The sequence below is a fragment of the Brachyistius frenatus genome, unplaced genomic scaffold (genome assembly GCF_029030835.1).
Source record: "Brachyistius frenatus isolate BFR_SWC_R1_liver_20210118 unplaced genomic scaffold, ASM2903083v1 Contig_17, whole genome shotgun sequence".
Lineage (NCBI taxonomy): Eukaryota > Metazoa > Chordata > Actinopteri > Embiotocidae > Brachyistius > Brachyistius frenatus.
In genome coordinates this window covers 5,883,980-5,907,503 of record NW_027210616.1, presented here as the reverse complement: position 1 = coordinate 5,907,503, position 23,524 = coordinate 5,883,980, and the positions used below count along the sequence as shown (strand labels likewise).

The 23,524-nt window shown below is 39.2% G+C and overlaps 1 protein-coding gene across 4 annotated transcripts; it reads left to right on the top strand.

Moving 5' to 3' along the window:
• The first annotated feature begins 6,144 nt into the window (after positions 1-6,144).
• Positions 6,145-19,374, top strand: slc43a3b (solute carrier family 43 member 3b). Of its 4 annotated transcripts, none has more exons than XR_011310750.1 (13): positions 10,305-10,331; positions 10,715-10,996; positions 11,186-11,315; positions 13,100-13,146; positions 13,266-13,342; positions 14,231-14,323; positions 14,427-14,566; positions 15,322-15,734; positions 16,144-16,251; positions 16,831-17,017; positions 17,817-17,940; positions 18,056-18,576; positions 18,792-19,374. XR_011310750.1 is itself a non-coding variant. In XM_069694581.1 (13 exons), the coding sequence occupies exons 2-13, from the start codon at positions 10,831-10,833 to the stop codon at positions 18,176-18,178; spliced, it is 1,449 nt and encodes a 482-aa protein (XP_069550682.1). In that variant the 5' UTR covers positions 10,305-10,331; positions 10,715-10,830; the 3' UTR covers positions 18,179-19,374. The 4 variants fall into 4 exon arrangements, 3 of the variants coding, with proteins under 3 accessions (XP_069550680.1, XP_069550682.1, XP_069550679.1); XM_069694581.1 differs by having other exon boundaries at positions 15,322-15,431; positions 15,591-15,734; positions 18,056-19,374; XM_069694579.1 differs by lacking the exon at positions 10,305-10,331 and adding an exon at positions 6,145-6,255 and having other exon boundaries at positions 18,056-19,374.
• The last annotated feature ends 4,150 nt before the right edge of the window (positions 19,375-23,524 follow it).

The following is a 23,524-nucleotide window of genomic DNA, read 5'->3' as shown; positions in this document are numbered from 1 at the left end:
CCACTAGTAACCGATAATCTTCTTTTCTAGAGACCTGCTGAACCTGGCTATCTTATCTAAAAATCCTAAATTGTAGTCTTTTTTATTTAACCTAAAAATAGTTCATTTAGTTTTTGTGTCAGATGGGGGCAATACTAAAAAGTAAAAATGTCAAAAACCTTGAAATGTAAATGTTTCATCTCTCTGTTCTCATAATCTATTTGTCTTATTATGTATTTGTCTTCAATAGAATAAAGTCTTTTAGGAAATATAACCTTACACTTGTAATGTCAATTATCTTTATCTGTGTTTCCATTTGACTATCTGTCCACCTTTTTCTGGCTTCTCTACCAATGACTTTCTTTCCTATTTCCTTTTATCTTTCACTTTACATTCTATATAGTGTTCAAATTGAATATACATGCAGTATATAGTGGCAACATGGTTAAACAAGACTTGTAGAGCGTCTCAATTTGCCATTCAGCAAAACACTGTATCTACTCATTCAACACAAAACAGATGTCTTTAAAAATAAAGATCTATCTTTATTCCTTGTCTGTCCGTCATTATCTTCTCCTCCCTTCTGTCTCTGTCTTGGGCGGCTATAAATATGTCAACTCCTTCTTGTGTATCTCTGCGACTCCCTCTGCTAATAGCACAACTATTAAAGCCTAACCACTGTATTCATCTGTTGTACTTTGGATGTTGGATGAATACCAGAGGGCCTGATGCTTTTAAATAGGGACAATAAGGAGCAATTGAGCTATTCAGATTTCGGCTCCTATTACCATTAAATTGTAATGGATAACAATGTATATGGTGGAAGGGGGCATGGGGTGGAGTGTGCTTTGAAGTGGTAGAAATGTAAGTGTGTGTCCACAACAGAGGCTGCATTGGATACTTTGTTTTATAACAGTTTGTGGTGAACTACTATTCCTTGTTTCTTACTTCTGATCTGCTTAAAAGTGGCAACATCCTGGTATGAGCTCAATGTTTTTACACAGAGCAAAGCAGAGTCAGAAACTTTAGTCGGCAGGTCAAACAAAGGTGAAAAGCCTTCCTTAGTTGTCACTGCTTGTGATGCACGGTACTGAAGTTACAATTGTTTGACCTCGACATGATCTGCAGGAGATATCCCATATTAATAACCTTAACCTTGCATAATACAGGCTTCAATTTTAAGCTTCTCACTTCATTACCCCTTTGAATTTTTACTGTCAGATAAGTTGCATTGTTTGCTCTCGTCAGAGACCTTTCCCCCCCCAGAAGACGTGAAGGTTTCGTACAGTCCAGAATTGAGCTCATCCTTCTGGTGATGTGCTCAACTAGTAGAGTTAGTCATGTCTCAATAGTCTGTATAAAAAGTTTCCGAGTTGAAACCCACTACTTTAGAGTTGCATGTAAAACAGGAAAATGGTGATAATGCACCACCGAGAGGGAATGCAGTTGTTGGACTTTAGTTCCTCAACATTCAATACCAAGGAAATGGCATCGAGCAGTCAAGCTACAGCATATTTGGGTCAATTGAATGGTTTTTCCCAGTGGGTCAAAAGGAAATTAATTTTAGCATTCTGCACAAGTTTTAAACTTTAAGAACCTCTAAGTAGCGCAGAGGTAAGTCTGAGTCACAGGCAGATGGTTGTTACAGCATAAGAGTTTAAAGCCTGCAAAGTCACTAGTTTACTTTGTTACGGGCTTTTGACCCATGACATGTTTGGCTTCCAATTTATTGCACAATTTCCCAGAGTAACAAATCTTTAAACACAAGTTAGTGAAGAGATTTAATTTAGTGGTTGAAACATGCTGTTGGGATTCATCACCAGAGCCTGAAAAACAAAAAGAGCAACATTAGTACAAGTTACAAGACTTGGGACTTTGACTGGCAGATGAATTTTGCCTCATACCATGACAGATTATAGCCACCTGCTCGGCTCTTAAAATCATTCTCCTGGCAGCGTGGGGCCCCTGAGTGAAGAAACAGCATGTGCATTCTGCATCCGAGGTCTGGGATCCTTAAAGTCACCGGGGAAGGTCTTTATCTGCTGTTCAGAACCAGAGGTAGTGGGAGCATGTGCTTTCATGTCGTGAGTGTCGTCCCAGAAGTCTTTCCCCTGCGCAAAGTTGGCGCTAAAGTGACTGACCATACCAGGTGGGTACTGGCCAGTCAGGAACCTGAAGGCAAAGTAAGGGTAAAGAAAAGGATAGGGACCCCAGAGTCCACCCATACTGTACTGTGGTACAAGCTGACTTGGGAAGCCAAGTCCAGGATTGAGTGGGACGGCGGGAGGGAGATTTGGGTAGCCTTGTTCTTCAGTCGCCGACTGGTTGTCCCCAGTCTCTGCACTCTTTTCAAAATGGGCCAACTCTCCTGGCTGATACTGAGGTCCTGGTGGTGGAGGAGGGAGGAACTGGTTCAGCTCTTCAAGTTTACTGGCGGAAGCGCCACATGATATTTCCTCACCTCTGGAGAAGATGGCAGGGGGTGGAAGAACCCAGTCAACTGAGTAGAGTGAGGGCAGAGAAAGAATTTTAAACAAGCGCCAACATGAAAGGAGTCTTTTCAAGACATGGGTCAAGCCAGGACTTTGTAGTGATGAGGGTAATAGATTGGCAAAAATTCAAGTAAATTTCTGATTGTCAGCCCATGCGATTGGTTACCTGGTATTTCAGGTTGAGCAGGAGCAGTAGCTGCAGCTCCTGGTTGTGTGGTGACAGAATATCCTGACTGAATAGGTCTCAAATAACTGGAATCAACAGATGCTGCTGGCTCTCCCTGAACAGCAGGCTGAGAGAAACTGGGCTGTGCCACAGGCATGGAGACATAGCTAGGCTGAGCATTGTGAAGCAGGTGTCCAGTTAAGACGTGGCTGGACGGTGTGCCCTGGTTAGAGGCAAAATTGGCAGCAACATTTTGGTCACTGCTGAACTTCTGGCCTGGGTGAGAAAAAGGAAAATCAGAAGTGGATTCACCAACATATACAAGTCTATTTACAGGAATAAATATACCCTACCTTTCTTAACAGGTGTGCTGCAAGTATCCACAATGAGCACAACAAAGAGGGAAGCCCTGAAACCATTTAAAAAAAATAAGAGTTTTGCGAGGAACAGCGAAAACAACAAGTCAAATAATAAGTCAACATGCAAGTTTGTGATTTACCCCGAGAAGAACCGTGCAGTCATCATACTGAAGGCCAACTGTAGAGAACCTGGGAAAGTTGAAGGGCTATAAATGCTGCCAGAGAGCAGCCCTGATCAATCAAAGCTTAATGAGCTAACAACAGACACCTGCTGGTGGGAGGCTCTCAGGAAAAGTGGAGCAAATTTCAATAATTTGTCCAAACAAAGTCCAGGTGCGAAGAGTTAATCTCAGTCTGCCTTGATGCTGAATGCAAAAACTAACAAGTGTTCTTTGTGGTTGTCATTTTCTTGTTACCCAGGCAGATATTTATAATTTTGTGGACATCAAATCCAGTTTAATTTCTCGTTGCATTGTTCTTTGGACCTTTTTGACCTTTCTAACAGATTTGTAACATCATCAAATTATGAAGAAAAATCTAATTGTGACATGAAGATATTGGAAGAAATTGCACTTTGATGGGAAACATAAATATGCATCTCATGGAGTCTTCAATTTTGTAGTCTAATGTACAGTTTAAGTCAGTTCCACCATTTTACAGTCTTTGTGGTGAAAACCATTACACTGCTTAAAATGAAATTTTCCTGGTTGTCTAATAATATGTTACAAATTTTATTTGCATAGCATCATTCATGGATGAAATGCAGCTCAAATAGCTTCACAATAAAAGAAATGAAAGGTAACTGTATGCAGAAATATCACATGAAAGGAGAGGTAAAATAGAGATCTGTTATAGAAAGCAAGACTTGGTGACAGCGGAGAGCAAAAACTTCAACAAAAGGAAAAAATAGAACCAAACTCAAAGGTGGGCTTTGACTGATTGGGGTGAGGGGAGAGAGGACAGAGACAACACTGACAAACCATAAACTTTGAGCAGGTTAGTGTCAGTAACTGCAGAGGACCATGCAGCTCCAGGGCCACAGGCAAAAAGGTGCAAGAAGAGAGAGGACAGAAGTCTTTGCAACAAAATGTAAGAATCAAAAGGAAAGTCACATTATTATGTGTTATATTCAGGTATTTCTTTCCTGTTTTATTTTGTTGTTACTGTAAAAATCATTCGTGTTGTAAATGGTAGAAGTGGAGCTCGTGAACAATCATGTATGCCGAGATCTATATCATATTTAGTCTGATTTTACATTACATTTTATATTACGTGTTTTTCTAATCCTATGTGAATAATCAGAATAACCTGCAACTGTTAAAGAAATGGAAAATATTTAGTGGAGTAAAATGTATAATATAGTAAATATATTTAACTAAACGAGGAAGGCATTGAAATTTTATTTTATGGTCAGACGGTGGCGCCAACAGACCAAACACTCAAAAAAAGTGAAGCGTGATTGTCTTGTTTCACAAAGACCGCTTAATATAGTGACATTTTTATCCCAAATTCAATGGGCTTTTTCTTTTTTTTGTTGTTTACATTTACTTGTGGTAAGATATTGCTTATCAAATCTGGAAAATAGTCAGTTGGTCAGATGCAGGCCATAAATTAATTTAGATAAACTTTCAAAACAAAATTGGAGGTTATGAGGTTAGTTTAATAAATTCATCACAGAAAGGGCTAAATTTTGTTATTTAAAAGACCAAAAATATTTCCAAAACAGCAAAGACAGCAAACCAGTTTTAAAGCTTCAATTCAGACGTAACTAACATTAGTTTTACCAGCAACTAAAGGGTTAACTCACACATGCAATACCGACGTTTACCAGAGAGGCGCTGTCGTGCACGTCGGGAGATCAAAGCCGTCTCCCGGGAGACGACCCTTTATGCCGCGAATGAAACAGCAGCGTCATGAGCGACACCACCGAAGAATTTAATTTGGTTGATTTTTGCTCACTGCTTTTGAGGATCTTTATTTATTTGATCGTTAACCAGACCGACTCTGAAGGAAAAAGTTTATTTTAAGTCTGAGAAGAATCTCCGGTGAGTGACGGATGCGTTGCTCAGTTAGCCGTTGGTGTAGAGCTACAAAGGAGGACAGTTGTTTAGTTGGGCTAAAGATACCGATCAGGAGAGAAGAGAAAAAAAAAAAACCCAGTCGGAAATAAATATTAATTTGTTGATGAATATTATTTTACGTGGTTGATATCTGTGATTGTGGAGCTACATGTACGTGACGGGGCTAGGTAAGCGCTAGCGAAGCGTTGGGGGTTAATGCGTCGGGACCTGTTGAGGCGAGCGGGAACGGTGACGTCATTTTCTTGTTTTGGCGCCAGAAGTAAACGGTCAGATTGAGAACAGTGTTGAGTGTGTTGCTTAGTAACTGTAGACGTTTAAATAATGTCCGTTAGGTATAAGTGATAGATGTCATTGAGACATGAGTACATGTGTGTGAAATATGTTGGTATGTTAATATTGACCATAGTGAATATTATATATATATATATATATATATATATATATATATATGTGTGTGTGTGTGTGTGTGTGTAATACTATTTTACTGGTCATTTACTGTTACACCAACAATAGAGTTTATAAATTATAGTACTGACATTGTATTCAATTCTGCTGCATGCAGATTGTTTTGTTTTTTTGTATGGATCTGTGATGGAGACAGCGATCCCCACTAAACCTCCACAGAGCGCTGGAGCTGAGTGACCCTGTGATCCCTGATCATCTTCGCCGTGGGTGAAGCTGCATTTGGTCTTCTTGGATTCTCCTGCCGGAGCACCGACAAGCAAAAGATTCAGATAAGAGTTAGTCTGAGAGCCTCCAGACGTACACTACCTGGTAGCAGACTGAAAGACAAGAGACTGAAACTGACTGACTGTGGGAGAAATACCGGTATTGGGGTTATTATTTGAATTTGTTATTTTTCTTTTATGTTGTTCCCTTGATTTTCTGTGCGTGTTAATGGCTATAATAAATTGCAGTTCAGTTCCTTGTTTTAAACTGCAAACATTTGCCGTGTTTCATTCACTCCCAGAGCGACCTAAAGACAGTCCTAAACTTAACACAGGTAATCTAGTGTGTTACATAGACCTACACAAGGATTCAGGGACTTATTTGTTTTGTAGGGCATTTGGACCTGGAGGAAGCACAAACAGGGTCCAGGGACGTGAGCAGCAGAGCAGGCATGTGTATTAATGTGTGGGTCTTATAGACACTGGGATCACAGGAGATCACAACATCATGTAAGTATACATTCTCTTATGCAAAGACATCAGAGACGCCATACACTGAAAATAGATTAGAGTCTCTCTGCTGTGAGATACCAATGCAGGACTCTTATACAGCAGTACCGCTTGTTAATGTAAGATAATATTAAATAATATTTTGTCAGGTGTTTGATACACACATGTTCTGCAGATATGGACACAAAAATGTTGATTTGTTTAAATGTGAACTAAATCCCAACTTTTACGTCATTCTTGTATACAGTTATCTTCATTTGCTTGAGAGGTAGGTTCATAATTTTTTTCAAGTCTGTCTTAAAACTACAGTCGTGTACTTACTACTGCATCATGTTGTTCTCTCTGAAATCATTCCTCCTTTTTACACTAGCCTTGAAAAGATCTATTCAAGACTATTTCAATATCAGTGATGGCGGACAAAATCCACCGTACTCATTCTGTGTAAATATATTCCAAAGTTCATCTGAAAATACCAGGAGGCTTCAGCGGTTTGTAATAGTCAAAGTAATCAAGAGGCTATCTTCCAAAGTTTCGGTCTTCATGGTACAAAAAAAATAATCCCCTGTTTGTCTCACTGGTCTTCCAGTGCAGAGTGGGGAATCATACTAAAATACCATAACTTGGTAAAATGATGCTGAAGCTTAATATTAACATCATATATATTTTATTGGACACTGGACACTCCCTATTCTCATGCAGGCTATTAGTTTTGTTGTTTTGGTTTGTTACTTTGTTCATTTGCAATAGCAACTAATATTTTAGAAGGTTAATTTATGGTTAAAATGAATAGAAGCTCAGACAGGCACTTGGGGCAGCATTGGGGTCCTCTGAGCAAGGCACTGGTTGATTTTGTATCTGATAAAGATGTGTGCCATACAACAGCAGCCAAACTGTAAATCAGCACTTTGATATTACAGCTAAAACAACATATAATGTGTCACATCGTGCACACAATGTGTAAGTGTTGTGAGTGAGGAGACTCTTATATTTTCTGGGTTTTCAATTTTCTGCCGTAGGACTTCTAAACATTAACCAGTTGTGTGTTTAACCCTGTCGAAGGTCCTAACATTGATCTCTATTTGCACTGCACGTCCACATTCAGTTCAGTTCAATCAAACCAAGTTCTCATGCAGTTCCCTTTGGCGCAATACATTTTACATTAGGTTTTACACAAATCAGTTCAGTTCAGTCAAAAGGTCTGTGAGAGAGAAACAAGCAGAGCATTCACCAAAACTATGCAGCATGCTACATTTCAAACATGCTCACCAGTTATTAGCAAAAATCTGAACATTGTCAAGGGATTTTGTTGTGAAATGATCTCATAAGTCATATGCAGCACTTCATCATTACTTTCCTCTTCACCCTGAATCATTTTAGAAAGAAGAAGTAGTGAGTGTGATGGTGAAAGAGAGTCTCATGGTTTGTCTTTATTTTTAGCTTCATTTAAAAAAAAAAAAAAAAAGTGATGACATCTGACCATTCGCTGTCCCAGAAGTTGCTGACGTTAAAACTTTTCCTGTTGGCACAAATGAAGAGTGTGTTTGAGTGCCGGTTATGCAACACACAAGGACATGCATGCGTGTCTTCATCCCTTCTGAGGACAATACACTGATTTCCATGAATCTTCTAGAAACTTTCCTTAACCTAAACATAAACCTAAGCCTAACCTGAGACTAAGTCTTCACGCTAAGATAATATAAGTACACACACACACACACACACACACACACACACACACACACACACACACACACACAACTACGTGGCTAACCTACCTGGTACCCAAGGCCGGATCACTAACCATACAAATGAAACTGTCTGAGTCTCTGGACCCTCAAGGGTCCCTTGAAGAATCACTTGTGTAAAACGCAGTGTGACCTGACATGATAAGGAGGGTCATCGTACTTTAGTACCTGATCCTATAATGATGATTAATCTTCTGTCAAAATCTAGCTTTGAAGGATTAGTGTGGCATTTTGTGACATAAGCCTATTTGCTTTGTTGCAGAGTCAGATGAGACAACATCTCTGGCCTGTGAAAACTAATCTATACTCTAGCAGGTGGCTAGTTTAATTTGGCACAAGCTAATTGAATTTATTAAAAGGCAGCCAGCAGAGACTCCAGGATGTCACTGCTCCTGGCCAACAAATAATCTGCCATGTAACCCAATGTGAAACAGTGAATTGATTATTTTTACACCTTGGGCTTGTGCAGATTAAGCAAATGATGTGTATCATGTCATTTAATGAGGTTTTGGGGGATATTTTTAAAAACGTGTTGCCAGAATCAAGCTATCTGTTTCCAGTCTTTATGCTAAGCTACAGCTACATATCTGTGCCACAGAGGGACAAACATCATCTAATTGTGGGCTGAAAACACTTTCTATTAGGATTAAATTAGGGTTGTTTTTGTAAAAAAAAAATATATATATAAATGAATACCAGCACTTTCCTTTAAACTAGTGACTGGATTGTAATAAGAGAGAAATCGAGTTTTTAGATAGCTACACATACACAAACATGTGCTAACGTTTGGTCACTGATTTAAGGAAGTGTGTAGAATCTGGTTGGCATGCCTCAAAGTGTGTGCGAGCATAAATAGAACTGTGTCTTGTGATGAGAGGATGATAGTGTTTAACCACACATTGTGAAGTGGTATGAGTATGAGCAAGACTTCCAGCAGTGAGTTGCATCTCTGCCCTCAGCAATTCCCAACTTCTTCATTAACCTCCAGCACCAGCAGGAGCCCACTGGCACAAAATGACAACATCAAAGTGAATGAACCTTTATAACATTATGCACGCATAATGCAGCATTAAGTATCTGGGCGTTTTAATGAATATCATGTAACCGTATGTGCCCTGATCGCTCATCTGCCGTAGCAACAGTGACATAGCAACGACATTTTAGCTGTATGTGCTAAAAACAACTACAAGACCAATCAACTTGATTCCTTTTGCAGTAATATCGCTGTGGCCATTATAGATGTAATTTATATAGCGCCAAATAACGAAAACAGGTTATTTCAAGGCACTTAACATAGGAAGGTCCGTACAAAATTGTAGAAAAGAAACCACCAATTCAACAACTTCCACAAGAGCTACACCTGGGAGGGAAAAAAAAACAACACCTTTAAAAGGAAGAAAAAGTTAAGTGGGAGAGAAAAACTACCTTTCAACAGGAGAAAACCTCAGAGAACAATTTAGAAATGACTGATCTCTTTTTTTCTTCATCAACCTGGACCAAAACCTGAGACCCTTCCAGAAAATAAAGGTTACGGATATTTCCTGGTAATTCTGTCAGCAAAACATTTTTGGCAAAAATATCCCATACTGCACCAATTTTCACTTTCATTCCCTAGTTTCAGCTTTTTAAAAAAATTTTTTTAACTAAAGCCATCAGAATAAAATTAAAGTGGCTCTATCAGGTGTTTCAGTTTTTTCTGTTGGCCTTGCTGAGAGATCTGACCTCTGATTAATTGAAGTATCTTATTTATGTACAGATGGAGAGTAAATCCCAACACAACCAGAAGGTCTCTTATTTTTAACTCTCTTCTTTTTGTCTCTGCAAAAATGTGATCTGCTTCTCAGGGGATAAAAGTTAACTGGAGAAGCCCGTAGCATCGTGTGCAGTCATGAGTTACTGCAGCATCCTTTTACAGCCTGTCAATGAGTGATAAGGCCTATCAACGATGCTTTGTTCGAATGGACCCAGTTACTACTCAGAGAGTCAGTCTCCACATGGCACTCACCAGGGTTGTTATCTTGTGCGAGTCACATGACGTTTTTGGCTAAACCGGCCTGGCCAACGGTACCAGCATCCACATCTGGAGTATGTCCCGTAGCTTCTGGCTCTGCTGGCTGGCTTGCAGAGAACGCAGGAGTGTTTATTTTCTGCAGCCATCGGTTCCCCGAAGGAGAAGGGTTTTCTCTGCTGAGAAAAATAAAAACTCTGGGGAGGGAGCAGAGGAAAGAGAACTGTTGAAGAAGCAGAAGAAGAAAGTGCTGGTGCATATAAAGGCAGACAGTGAGGCTTGAGCAGACTGGTGTGGTTTGGGAGATCCTCAGAGGCTGAACTGTGAGTACTAGACAGCAGTAAGATGGGTAATAGTGCAACTTAACAACTGTTATTTTTTTCAGGGGGTTCTCCTTTGTGGGGACACAGGAAGGTCATTTTGTTAACAATCCATATTTATGTGTTTCCTTTTTCTGTTAAAATAGCAGTTTTGTGGTCAGCTATTATAGCGTTTGAATTTTTACAATGCCCATCTGATTTTTAGAGGATGAGTGAAATAATGGCATGTCTTCCTTATGCAACTTTAAATTCCTTTTTTTATGTCATGACAGGTTGTTTTTGATGAAAATAAGTCAATGCTTTTCCAGGTGAAGGTAGACTCGTGGCAGGATTAAAGGTATAAAAGAACTGAAAACATTTCTCATCTTTATTTGCTTTCTCGGCAGGTGCAGTGACCAAAGCCACTTGTGTGAATGTGTGTGTAAATCCACGCAGGTGTGAATACAGTGTTAATTGTCTGCTTGTGTGAGTGTGTGGGACCATCCCTGGATTTGAGAACAGCATGTCAACACGGCGGTGCCTCACCTTTGCGACAGGTCTGGTCGAATGTCTGTGCTTCGCAGGAGCTGTGTTTGGATGGGCTTCTCTTGTCTTTGTCCTCAAGGGGGAGGGATACTTCAGCTATCTTTGTGTCAACGCCACAGGAGTCAATGAAACGCAGGTTTTAGGTCAGTTTGATGTCCTCACCTTCACTCCTCTGAATTCTGGATGTCATTTCATGCTGTAAAAAGTTAGAAATTAATTTGAAAGAAGACATTTTATTTTATATCCGACCTCATTGACCTTCACCGTCACCTGTTTCACTGCATATTTCTCAGCCTTGGTTTTTTCTGTCTCTGTCTTTTATGTGTCTACAGACTGCAGTGGACAGGATGAACAGTTCTCACTTATTTTCACCATTGCCTCCTTTATGAATAATTTCCTGACACTGCCCAGCGGTTTCCTCTTTGACCAGTTTGGTACTACAGTGGCTCGACTCTTTGGAATGTGAGTCCAACCCTTTGTATAACTTGTGAATGGTGAATTAATCTATTATTTCTGATGTTACTAATTAGGAATGTAAAAGCCCACCAGCCATGTTGTGAAGAGGAATGAAATGACAAACATTGACTTGCAAAGAGCAACAATGAGAGTTTGTTCATTAGTGTGATTATTGAGTAACAAGTGCAAGGTGCAACCTCTGGTGTTTCCTCTGGATGTAGTGGTCTGACTAGAGGTGTGATGGTTTTATCCACATTACTAGATTTTCTTTCGCAAGAATTCAATGCATTGTCTAATTCTGCAGAAATTTCACTTTATGTCCACAATTCAAACTGATTTAGGGTGAAAATGATTTATTTTGATACTTCGAAGCTCTGTAGCAAATTTCATATTCTTAATATAGTCATCTTTTTAGCTCTGAACAACAGAAGAATGCAGTCAAAGACTGTCGCTAAACTGCAGACAATAGTCAGAATTTAGCATTTCAATAAAAAAAACAAAAACATTTTTATTTTAATCAATTCAAACTTTTCCAATTATGCAGTTCGCTTTCAACCTTGAATGTGAGGATGGTATGTTTTACATACTTACCGCTCAGAGAAATGATGCTTCCAAAATGAATATGAATAGAAGTAGAGCGAATCTGTGTTTGTCACAGGATGCTTCAGCATTAGTTGCTTTAGTGTTTGATGCTGCAGCAATAAAACTAACATCAAAGAGCCCTGGACTGCAAAAGTCTTCTTTTTATGCGAAATCAAACATATTTTCACAACCAACAAATTACCTTTTGTCCTCTTTACCACTTACTGCTTGGCAGTGACTCTGTCTGCCAGCAGCGGCTAAGCTAATGCTGCTGTGCAAGTGTTTCTGGGTATCTTTGATGTTTTCCGCTCATGGAATCCTGAATCTCACATGAAGGGAAAGATGTATTGCTTTTAATTTTGTGAAGTGTTGGTCCGTATGTGGTAAATATACAGTTCATGCTCTTGTTAAAAGCGACAGGTTGGACATCTAACACAGCAGGAAAGGAGGAAGAAGCAGACTAAGAAAGAAAGGTCTCTCGAGGGATGTTCGGTAGTAGCAGTGGTCTACAGATATGCACAGAGGTGCAGCATACATACCACTGCCTGATGAATAAAAATGTCTTATCGCACAAAGGAGTGGAAAAGAGAGCAAAACAGTAAAGTTCAGTCAAATTCTATAACTGAAGAAAGGAAAAGCGAGAGAAAGATTAACAAATAGCGAGGTTAGGACCATTAATCACAAGATGATGGAGCAATATCTGGAAGAAATAAAAAAAGATTTTGGTGCAGATGTTCAGATCCCGTCAGTAATCTATCCTCCCTCCTAAGAGCTAATATCTACCACAAACATACACATACCTGCCCAGTTTATTGCCCCAGATTTATCTAAATCTACAATAACAAGCTGGCACTAAGAACATCCATATGTGTCCACTAAAACAGGGTGTAGAGAACATACAAAGCTGAGGAATGCAAATAGTTGGACAGGACGGGAAGTGAAAATGAGGATAAATCTAATCTATGGGCCAAGAAAAGGACATTAAAGTCGGCCAAAAGTTCTCCAAACAGCAGAAAAACACAAACCTGCGAGTCAGCAAGTGTTGGCTGTGATATGACTGAATTGAGTGTTACATTTTTCTTTTAATTGGTGAAAATATACTGATTTGATGTGTTTTAAAGCCAGTCATGTTGTATTTTATGCTGTTGTGTGACTCTCCTATCAGCAGTACCACAATTAAGACATGAAATATCTCTCTCTCCCACCAGCTTTCTTCACACCATGGGCACCTTGATGGTGGCTTTCTCAACTTCAGGTGAAAAACATTTGTCTGTATGTTTCATACTTTCTCTCAGGTCCTTACTGTCTGAATAAATATCACAAAGGATAGAGTTGTTCCAGCTAATTTTTCCTATTTTTTTCTTTTCCCATCAGTTCTGCCCAACCTGCTCTTCCCAGCTCTCTCCCTCCTGGCTGTGGGCGGAATCTTATTTCTGATCACCAACATGCAGGTACTGAAGCAGTTGTTAAGATTATGGCTGCAACGAATGATTATTGTCCGTTATAGATAATATTCTCATTATTAGGCTTTATTTTTCACTTGATATTGAGTTGAAAACTGTCCATCACAATTTTCCTGACATCAGGTTTGACATATTTGAGTTGCTTCTTTGTCCAACTACATCTCAAAACCACCAAATATTCAACTGACAAATATAGAAAACAGAAAAGCAGCAAATCCTCAAACTGGGGAACTATTACAATAAATCAAATCCAATCAAAATATTTGTTCATCAGTAAATTAAATAGAAATCAATGTCCTGACCTTCTGTATTAAACTCTTAAAATTGAAATTATTTTCTTCCTACACAAAATATAATATTTAGGCCTCCATGACATTATTTTCACCACATACCACCACAACGCCGGTGCTATGTTTTTCAAAGGCTTTCCAAATGACTACATGTGTGCTCTGGCAGTAGAGCAAAGGTGGTGTAGAAGAGACACATGATCAAAAACCACAAACAAAATTGTCCATGACCCACTGTTATTTTTGGAAACCACTGAGAAGCACTGACAGAGGGACTGCGTGATGTTTTTTAACATTCAGACCTGTCCTCAGGCCCCCAAGAAACAGCAACACAGGGAAAAGACAGAGTTTCCTCTCAGTGCACTTCTACTTGGCTGCTGAGTTTTATCAGATCACAAACTTGTGGAGAGAATCCACAAATCTCTTGTTGGGAAACCATTAGACTTAATGAATTTTGATGGTGTAGTCCAATTCCCTACAGCAAGAGAAAGGTGAATGGAAACAAGAGAATGTCCAGACAGAATTTTAAAGAAAATCCCGCAGAGACACGTCAATACAAGATTTATTAATTCAAATCTCTCTCCTAAAGGTCGGAAACCTGTTTGGCTCGCGTCGCTCCACCATCATCACTCTGTATAACGGGGCCTTTGATTCCTCCTCAGCACTCTTCCTCGTCATCAAGGTGACAAACATTCACACATGCTAATTAACTAATTAAATCGACAGGATATGCTGTACTGATACCATACATGTACTAATGATGATCTCCATCACTTCTCCTGTAGTTGTTACACGAGTCTGGCATCTCTCTTCGTGCCTCGTTCCTCTTTCTGTCCACCTGCAGCGTCATTCACCTGCTTAGGACTTTCTTCCTGCTACCCAGAAACTTCTTCCCTTACCCGCTGCCTGATCACTACACATACGGGTATGAACAGACCACACAGACATCAACACATCATTTGCGGGCTTAAGGACTACATTGAGTTTAAAATAATTTTTTAAAAAGACCATAAATTCTAACCACAGCAACATATAAATAATACAAACAAATAATACCAGGGAAATAAATTTATTATCAGACAAATATTAGGTATAAGGATAATGCAGAGAGCTATTTATTCCCAATAAAAATAAATTACTGTAACATAAAAGAGAAGAAAAAAACAAGTAAATAAAAAACAGTTCAACATGAGACAGTTTCCCTACTTTTTTAAGGAGCATGCTCTGATCTTTGCTGGGTGACTTTGTGTGCACTGTGCAGTTTACACCAGTGTAGACTGACAACAAGAAAAACTAAATTTAGGTAGGATGAAACATAAAGTGGGAGTAAGAATTTTTAGTTTTTCTAAAGGTAATTCTTTAAATCTGGACAAAACAAAACTAAGTGAAACAAACATTGAAATCTAAGTCTAAGTCACTCCCTCATCCACATAAATCCCTGTGTGTTCATGAAAAACTTGGCTGCAAATATTTTCAACAACAGCCATGAAAAACGTATTTCCCACACATATCATTTTTCTTCATGATCCCTCGTCTCCATGATAATATCCTTCATATCCTGTCCTGTGATTAAAGAGTCGAGACTTGAAAACTTTGTTCACTAAGTTAATAATCATTAAAGGATTTCCTCAGTGCCTTCACTTTGTGATTGACCCCACTGTGACCTTTGACCTTTGTTAGAATAACCTGTGGTAAGTCAGAGACTCCGATCTCAGAGGTGACAGCAAATGGTAATGCAAAGACGACTATGGAGGAAACGCCGCTCAACAAGGACGACCTTGTGGAACAAGGTTTGTGTGTGCAACTGCACGTTTGTGCGGCTTACTGTGGCAAAGATCAAAACACAGCAAGATATAAGACAATAAATAAATCTCATATCCTTTCATTCCTTTTGCTGTACTTTATCGTTTCCTCTTTGCTTTCTTTGTCTCTTCCCTGGTCTCTCTCAGAGAAGAGTTTCCGTGAGTGTCTTCTCTCCAGGTTCTTTGTGTGGCACCTCCTTTGGTTGTCGGTGATGCAGCTCAGACATTACCTCTTCATCGGCACCCTCAACCCCATGCTGCAGAGGATGACCGCTGGAGAGGCCTCACTGGGTAAACACATGCTAACACTCCATCACCTCATTGTCTGTCCAAAAATTAGGAAAACATGATAAATATACAAACCATATATATAAATCATACAAACATTTACATGTCTGTTCCAGTTGCTTTTCTTTTACATCTTTATTGGAAGAACTAAAAATATCTTTAATTCATTTTATCCTATGTAAATACTTTGTCTTTGATTCTATTTTTGTAACTATATACTTGTATGAAAATCTCTGGCTCAGTGTATAAGCTGCGCAACATTAATAAACTTGCCTTCCTTGACTTCTCTTTACCTCCGAACACCGGCAGCGTTTAGCTTAAACTAACTCCTCGTTTTCTAATGCGATTTTATGATCAGTTATCCAACATTTTTTGGTTTAACTATCTGATTTGTGCTTGTGCGTCCCTGCAGTGAGCCAGTACACCAATGCCTTTGCTGTCACCCAGCTGTGTGGTGTGCTGTGTGCTCCCTGGAACGGCCTCATCATGGACAGACACAAAGGAAAACCTCGTGCTGCAGGTTAACACACTAATACTGACAATCATTAATGAACCAAACAGACAGAAGAAGCTCTCTCCCTTTTAATCTTCTGCCGCGTCTGAGAAGAAGCGAGGAGGTTTTTGTCTGAGTACGGGTTCCTGAAGGTGGAGAGTAACTCAGAAAATCACTCTGGGTAGAAGTTGGGAAGTGCTTTAAATTAAATAATGAAATAAATAAAAGCTGGTAAGATGGATTCTGTATCAGTGAAACTCAACACTTGACCTGGCAGTGATCCTCAGATAGTAGAGGCAGGACTAGATAACTAATTACAAGAGAGTTTAGTGTGATTGCCAATATATGGCTGAATTTATGGTTAAAGGAAGAGGCCTACGATAACAGTGTGTTTTGAAGAATCCAGGGACACACTGAGTTCCTGATTTAGCCATGGCTACTTATTCCTGCTATAAAGTGTTATTAGTTCTGCATTTGGTTGCATTAAAGGTCTTTTCTGGATTAAAGGTCTTTTCTCTCCGTGGAGTCGCTTTGTTATTTTTTCTGTTCGGAGGATCAAGTGTGTGTTTTCAATTCACACGTGTTTTTATGTGTGTTTGTTTCCAGGGGAGACCGAAAAGGAGGCGGACTTGCGGGCCTCGGTGCTTTCTCTCTTCCTGACATCGCTGCAGTGCGTGTTGTTTTCTGTGTGCGCCTCCACCCCCTACCTGCCTCTTCAGTACCTCACCTTCATTCTGCAGGTGCTCAACCGCTCCTTCCTGTACGGCGGCAACGCAGCCTTCATCAGTATGGCGTGAGTATCAAACACACAGTCTCACACAAGCACACACCTGTTTGTTTGTGTACTACATGTTTCTGTGGTGGATGGCACACAGACACATTTTAATAGATACAGATTTAGACTGCGTAACATAAAGTACTAATTTTGGGTTAATTCATACATTTTAATGCGTAATAATCCCCTTATCAAAAAGATTCAGATCATTGAGAATATACATTTATTTGTATAATGTTAAAGTAATACAGCAGTGGACAAAAATAAACTAAAGTTGTGACAGAAGCAGAAGAACCAATAAAAAATAACTCAAACTCAGTTAAGAAAATATGATTAAACAATGTGAATAAATTACATTTTCAGAGAGAGAATAGTTTGTGTGCTCAAAACATAAAGAGAGCAGAAGGAAAAGATACACAATCTGTGTCAAATGTAAACTTGTCATTTAGTTCATTACAATGAAAGTAATTTGTATAAAATTAAAACAAATTTAAAAAAGTTTTATTTTGGTAATACATATACTATTGTAATCCCCTATCTAGCAGTATGTAAATATTCAATTAAAGCTTTATAGCACACTATAACATAACATTATCATTTACTATCTTACCTTCTTCTGTTAAGCATCCATCCCTGGATGGTGGTGTATAAACAGACAATGACCATATAAAACAGTTGAGATGATAACATGTCTTCGTACGGTCATAAATTGTAATTGTTAACAAATACTATTATCAATAACCACATAAAAATGTTTTATTGCTCATCCATTTCACCTTCCTCCTCATCTTGTCTTCACTCTGTTTTGCGTTTGCAGATTCCCTTCATGCCACTTCGGGAAGTTGTACGGTCTGGTCATGGCTCTGTCGGCCGTGTTTTCGTTGATGCAGTATCCCTGCTTTGCTCTGGTGAAAGGAGCTCTGGGTGGAGATCCTTTATATGTGAGTACATTGTATGCATTCTACGTGCACTAGTCCAGCTCCTTTGATCACTTCATTTTCTCGTCCATGAGCCCTCCTCTCACTGCTGGTTCCCTCTCCCTCCATGTGTGTGCAGATGAACATCGGTCTGACGCTGCTCAGCCTGCTGGCCTTCATCCATCCCCTCTCTGTCTACCTGCACTGTCGACAGGTTTCCTCCCAGCGAGCCAAGATCAACGCCATCAGTGCCTCCTCTTAAAGTCTGTATAACCAGAGCAGTGGCTCACGCTTAAAAGTAACCACCAGTGACCCGGTTACCTCTTCAGTTCGTTTGACTCGTAGCGCTCGCATGGCTGCGATGCCCTTTCTACTGTCCAGACTGTACTGTAAGGATTTTCTATTCTCCAGGCTCTGAGCTTCAGCACATTCAATTTGAAATAAAACAATTGAAGTGCCAAAGTTTACATCAGCATAGAAAGTGCAAAAAGACAAAACCAAAACAATCAAATGTGAAAATTCTTTGTTGTCAATGAGTCCCTGAAGTCTTTGACCCACAGACGTCAGCTAGACTTCTCCTGTGTCTCCACCAGTGTGTTCTCAGAGGCCTTCTCTGCAACCGCCTTCAACTCTGGATGAGTGATGGAAATCTACTCTAATGTACTCAAATTAGAGCTGAGACTTGACACTTCAATTAAAATTGTATTAGTTCGGCACCATCTCGTACAAAATCAGTTAAAAAGTGCTTTACATAAAAAAAATTAAAAACATTTTTTTAATCATCAACAAAAACAAACATTTTTTGTAAATATGTGCGCATACTGCACAAATATTGTTTGGTCAATTGAGAGAAAGCTGAAAAGAAATATCTTTAGTTTGGTTTTAAGGGAACAAATTCTTGGAGCAAGGAGAAGATCAGCAAACAAACTGCTCCATCCTCGTGGTGCATTGATACGAAGAGCCATCTCACCAGACTTTGAGGAAGCTCTTGGCACATGGAGGAGATTTTCAGAGGTCGGCTGGGAACTGACAGCATGTCTGAGACGTACTGCGTATTGGGCCAAATCAGGATGTGCACTTTGTAAACCAGGAGGAGGATTTTTAATCTTATTCTGACAACAACAGGTAACCAGTGAAGGTGTCGGAGGACAGGAATTAATGTATGTGACATGATTTTCTTGTCCTTGGTGGGATTCTTGTGAGTTTTCCAGGATAATATAATTTTATTTTTGTTTACACTGAATGATCCGATGCATAAGTCAAATATGTTTAGTTTTAGAGTTTCCTGAAGCATCCCCACAGACATAAATGTGGTGCTAATGTGCTTTTTGTTTACCCAAGTTTAGCAACTGTTTTCTTCTTCTCATGTTGAGTGCTAAAATCTTAATTGTCCATTACTGCTGCAAGTATTATGTTGCTTGCTTTATGCAATCTTACCTATAGCATTTTTTTTTATATATATATATATATATATATATATTCTGTGTAATACTAGCCACCTATGGCTTTGGCTTCAGGGTACCAAAACAAAATGCAAGTAATTGAAACAGATATTTTTATATCAGTGCAGACCTCTTCTCTACATATATTTTTTTTTTTGTCATAAAGAGAGTAAAGGACCAACACTGTTAAGTATAGGGACTGCATAAGGGGCGTTTGGGATCAGACTGTGTTGAGCAAAGTGTAAACCTACAACTTAAGCTCAGTCTTAGACATAAAAACTACTCATTGAAATCCCTCTTTTAGGATGCAGGTCCTGAGGGGAGTAGAGAGGAGGCACAGCTCTACCATCTGCTGGCCACACAGGGGAACTGTTTATACCAACATCACTGTGTCAAACATTAATCAACATGAAGATAGTCAAGTTTTGATTGCGTCCAGCATAGGTCATAAGTCTCAGATGTTCCTCAGGTTTTTGATGTCATGAAGGATTTTTTTTTTTTTTTAATGCAATGTACCATATCTAATGTTGACATGTAAAGGTTTATAAAGGGAAATGCTGAATTTCTGTTGTTACCATGAAGTTTATGTTTCAAGTTGACAGTATTTTTCTGGAGTTACAAGACTTAAGTGTTGGTAATGACTTTGATATATACATATATATGATGCACCATATGAACTCTAGCTATGATATTAACTTTACTATTGTATTAAAGGGAATTAATAAAAAATCAGTTGTATTACAAAAATATACTTGCAGGAAAATGCCAAGTACAATTAGAAATTGACTTTGAAATCTGTAAAGCAGAGAAAACTATAAATGAAACATGTCCAGTAAATGTATGTTTTATATACAAATATACATCGTACTGGAATAAACATTAAAGGGATGATTAAAAGGCCCAAATACCGGTGCTGTTTTCCAGTGTTTGATTTACTAAGTTTTGTGTTGACTGAGAACTTCAGATGTAATTCAGCAGAATGCACTCAAACTGCAAAATGAGCTTTATAAATTATTTTGCATAACCCTGTCAAACAGTCAAGTTGCTGTTTACATCAATATGTCTCTAGACTCATATAATATGTGTACTGAAGGCTTTAAAAGAAATCTTTATATGTGTTCATGCTTGGCCAGTAAAGCTCATACAGATATTGTTGCATTGACGCTACAAATTTTATGACGTGGATGCATTCACACACACCTTCCGCCTGACAGCACAGAGGAGCTATACAATCAATACAACGTGAAGAAATTCCCTCAAAGTGTTTTTGAAATATTGTGTTTAAAAAAAAAAATGGGATGGACAAGAGGTCCAAGTGACCTTTGACCACCAAAATGTAATCAGTTCTTTCTCGAGTCCAAATTAATGTTTGTGCAAAATTTGCAGAAATTCCCACTTGACATTTTTTGCATTCATAAGAATGGGACCGATGTGTGGACACAGTGAACTTTGAGCACAAAAAAACCTTATCAGTTCATAGTTGCATCCATAGACATATACACATAGACATGGCATTGGTCACTTCCACACTTTGCTGCGATACGTCAACGCGTCCGCCATATTGGTCCGGGCAAGACCGGGCTGTCGTCACAAACAAGTGAACGGAGCTGGAGTTTTCTGGATCAAAAAAACATTATAACGTTTCCGATTCCCAACCGCTTCCAATTAGTTGTATCTATATTCCAATGTTTAAAAAAAAAAAAAGCCATTTTATGGTTAATTTAGGTCGACTAAATTCCCTCACAGTGGGATTAATAAAGTCTAATCTAATCTAATCTACTAATTAGAGCAGGGTGCTGTGCCGTTAAACAATACTAATTACTATATTGATGGACAACATAAAGTGTTAACGGCCCTCTCACACCGCCGTTACTTTGTTGCTGTTAGTTTGCTGGCTGTTTTAAACGTTATCTGCGAAAAACAACGTGTAGAAATGTAGTGTACAAATAATAATGACTGTGTTTTGTCCCTGTAACGGTCTAAATGGGTGATGACGAGTTTGTTTGTCACTCTTCTGCATTCAGACAGCAAATAGAGAAGATTTTCTAACGTTAGCTATTTACGTCTGACATCTGTGGCCGATTAGTTTGCTGTAAACATTATGTTATCATGGCCAAATACAACCACAAACACTTGTTCAGTCGTACCTGTGAAAGGTTATACCCCGAGATCTAGTTTGAATAGTGCGGCGATTTGAACAATCCCAAGCAGGACGGCAAGAGATGCGGCAAGTTGCCCGGACCAATATGGCGGCCACGCTGACGTACGATCCAGAGGACAGTGCGCCGTCTACGTATATATGTCTACGTATATATGTCTACGTATATATGTCTACGACTGCATCTACTAGAATGTTTGTCTCTAATTTGAAAGGAAATTCACACATGGGGTATAACCTTTCACAGGTAGGACTGAACAAGTGTTTGTGGTTGTATTTGGCCATGACCGGTCAGGGGTCAGGTTGCATTGTGGGTATTGTAGTTGCTAGTTTAATAACAATGAAGATGAATGCCTGGAATAAAAAGACCAAAAAAAAAGCCTCTTTTTTTCCTGCTGCATTTAGTTCAGTTTAAAAAAATAAAAAATAAACTAGACCAATTGGCTGATGGTCAAACAGATGAGTGATTACTAAACAAAACAGGAAGTGACTATAAAATAAAACAGGACACACGACGAAAGGGCGGTGCCATGACAGTGACAATGTGGCTGCAGTGCAATGCTGAATGAGTGGAGTAATCCATTAAAGAGAGTTGTTACGTCATAAATAAAGGTCACCACAGCAGCCTTAGACGACAGTCTGGTTTCTCCAGACTGTTTTTTTCTGAAAGTTGTAAGATTTCACGTTGGGCAGACGGGTGTGGGGTTTAAACCTGCAATAACAAGGACACTCCCCCACAACACCTGCTGTGCCCCAATGCTGTGAACCCAGAACAAAACTTGAAGCCAATCCGCTCAGTCTGTCACATCAAGAATGTGTGTGTGTGCGTAATCATGTGTGTAGGCAACATGTGCGTAATGACAGGTTCTTCCCTTGCATCTGCGTCATCGATGATCGCAACCTCAGTATCTCGCCTATTAGGATTACAGACTTGCATAAATGTATGACAGAAATAGGAGAGGAGGCGGGAGGAGTGAAAAAGAAATCAGTCGGCTAATGACGTTATTTGTTGTGTGTCTTGTGTGTGTTTTTTAATTGGACTGAGTCTGTGGCAGAGGCCGTAAATGTCTTTGTGACACACAGGTTTAACAGGCTTTCTCAAACTTTCTCATATTATTTGTCTTATTAGTGACATCTGTAGGTATTTTTCGCTTCTGCATTGGTGATAGACCCAGCCAGAGACATTATGTTTTAAGTCTACTGTCTGTCAATCCTATTCTCATGAATGAGACATCTATGGATATAAAATTTGGCACAAACGTTCACTTAGTTTCAAGGTATGAACTGATTCGATTTTGGGGGTCAAAGGTCACTGTGACCACACTAAGCATTACTGCGGCCGTAACTCAAAAAATAATTTCCTAATTATCTCTACATTTTACACAAATGTGGAACTTCCCCGCTCTCTCCATTCCTCCCCTGACCTACTGCTTCCTGTGGCTCCACCCGCATCATTTATGCAGGAAGCCAGATCACCTGGATCACTCTGCTTAACAAAGGAACCTGGCTGGCCTCATTGTTGACGTCTCTTCCTTTAAATTTCGGACTGTTTGGATTTGTTTGATGGTTAAATAGTGATCAACTTTGATTTACTTTCTGCACAATTGCGTTGACATTTCAGCAGTGACTATTGTTTACAGTCATATCAAGTAACGAAATTGTATACCCAAAAGGTCAAAGGTCAACTTCCCTGTGGCATCATAATATTCTGTGAAAACACTAATTCTAGTTCCAACTATGTCAAGTCAAAATGTTTTCTGCGAAAAAGGCCTCTTCTGTGCCACAGAGCCAATCTCAGCCCCATCGAGCATATTTTTGATGAACATGAACACTGACTGTGACCCAGGGTTTATTGCCAACGTCTGTGTAGGATCTCAGTCACCCTTTTGTCACTGAATGAAAGTGAATCCATGAAGAAGATTACAGTCTTGTGAAAAAAGTCCCCAGAGAAATTTAGGCTTATCTCCATTAAAGCTTATCTTCTCCGGTGCTGTATTGAGCATGTGGA

Excerpts from the sequence above, each read along its gene's own strand:
- slc43a3b (XM_069694579.1), top strand. The coding sequence starts at position 10,831 with ATGTCAACACGGCGGTGCCTCACCTTTGCGACAGGTCTGGTCGAATGT. Across the intron at positions 13,343-14,230 it reads TTCTGATCACCAACATGCAG|GTCGGAAACCTGTTTGGCTC; the intron begins GTACTGAAGCAG and ends TCTCTCCTAAAG. Across the intron at positions 17,941-18,055 it reads TGGGTGGAGATCCTTTATAT|ATGAACATCGGTCTGACGCT; the intron begins GTGAGTACATTG and ends ATGTGTGTGCAG.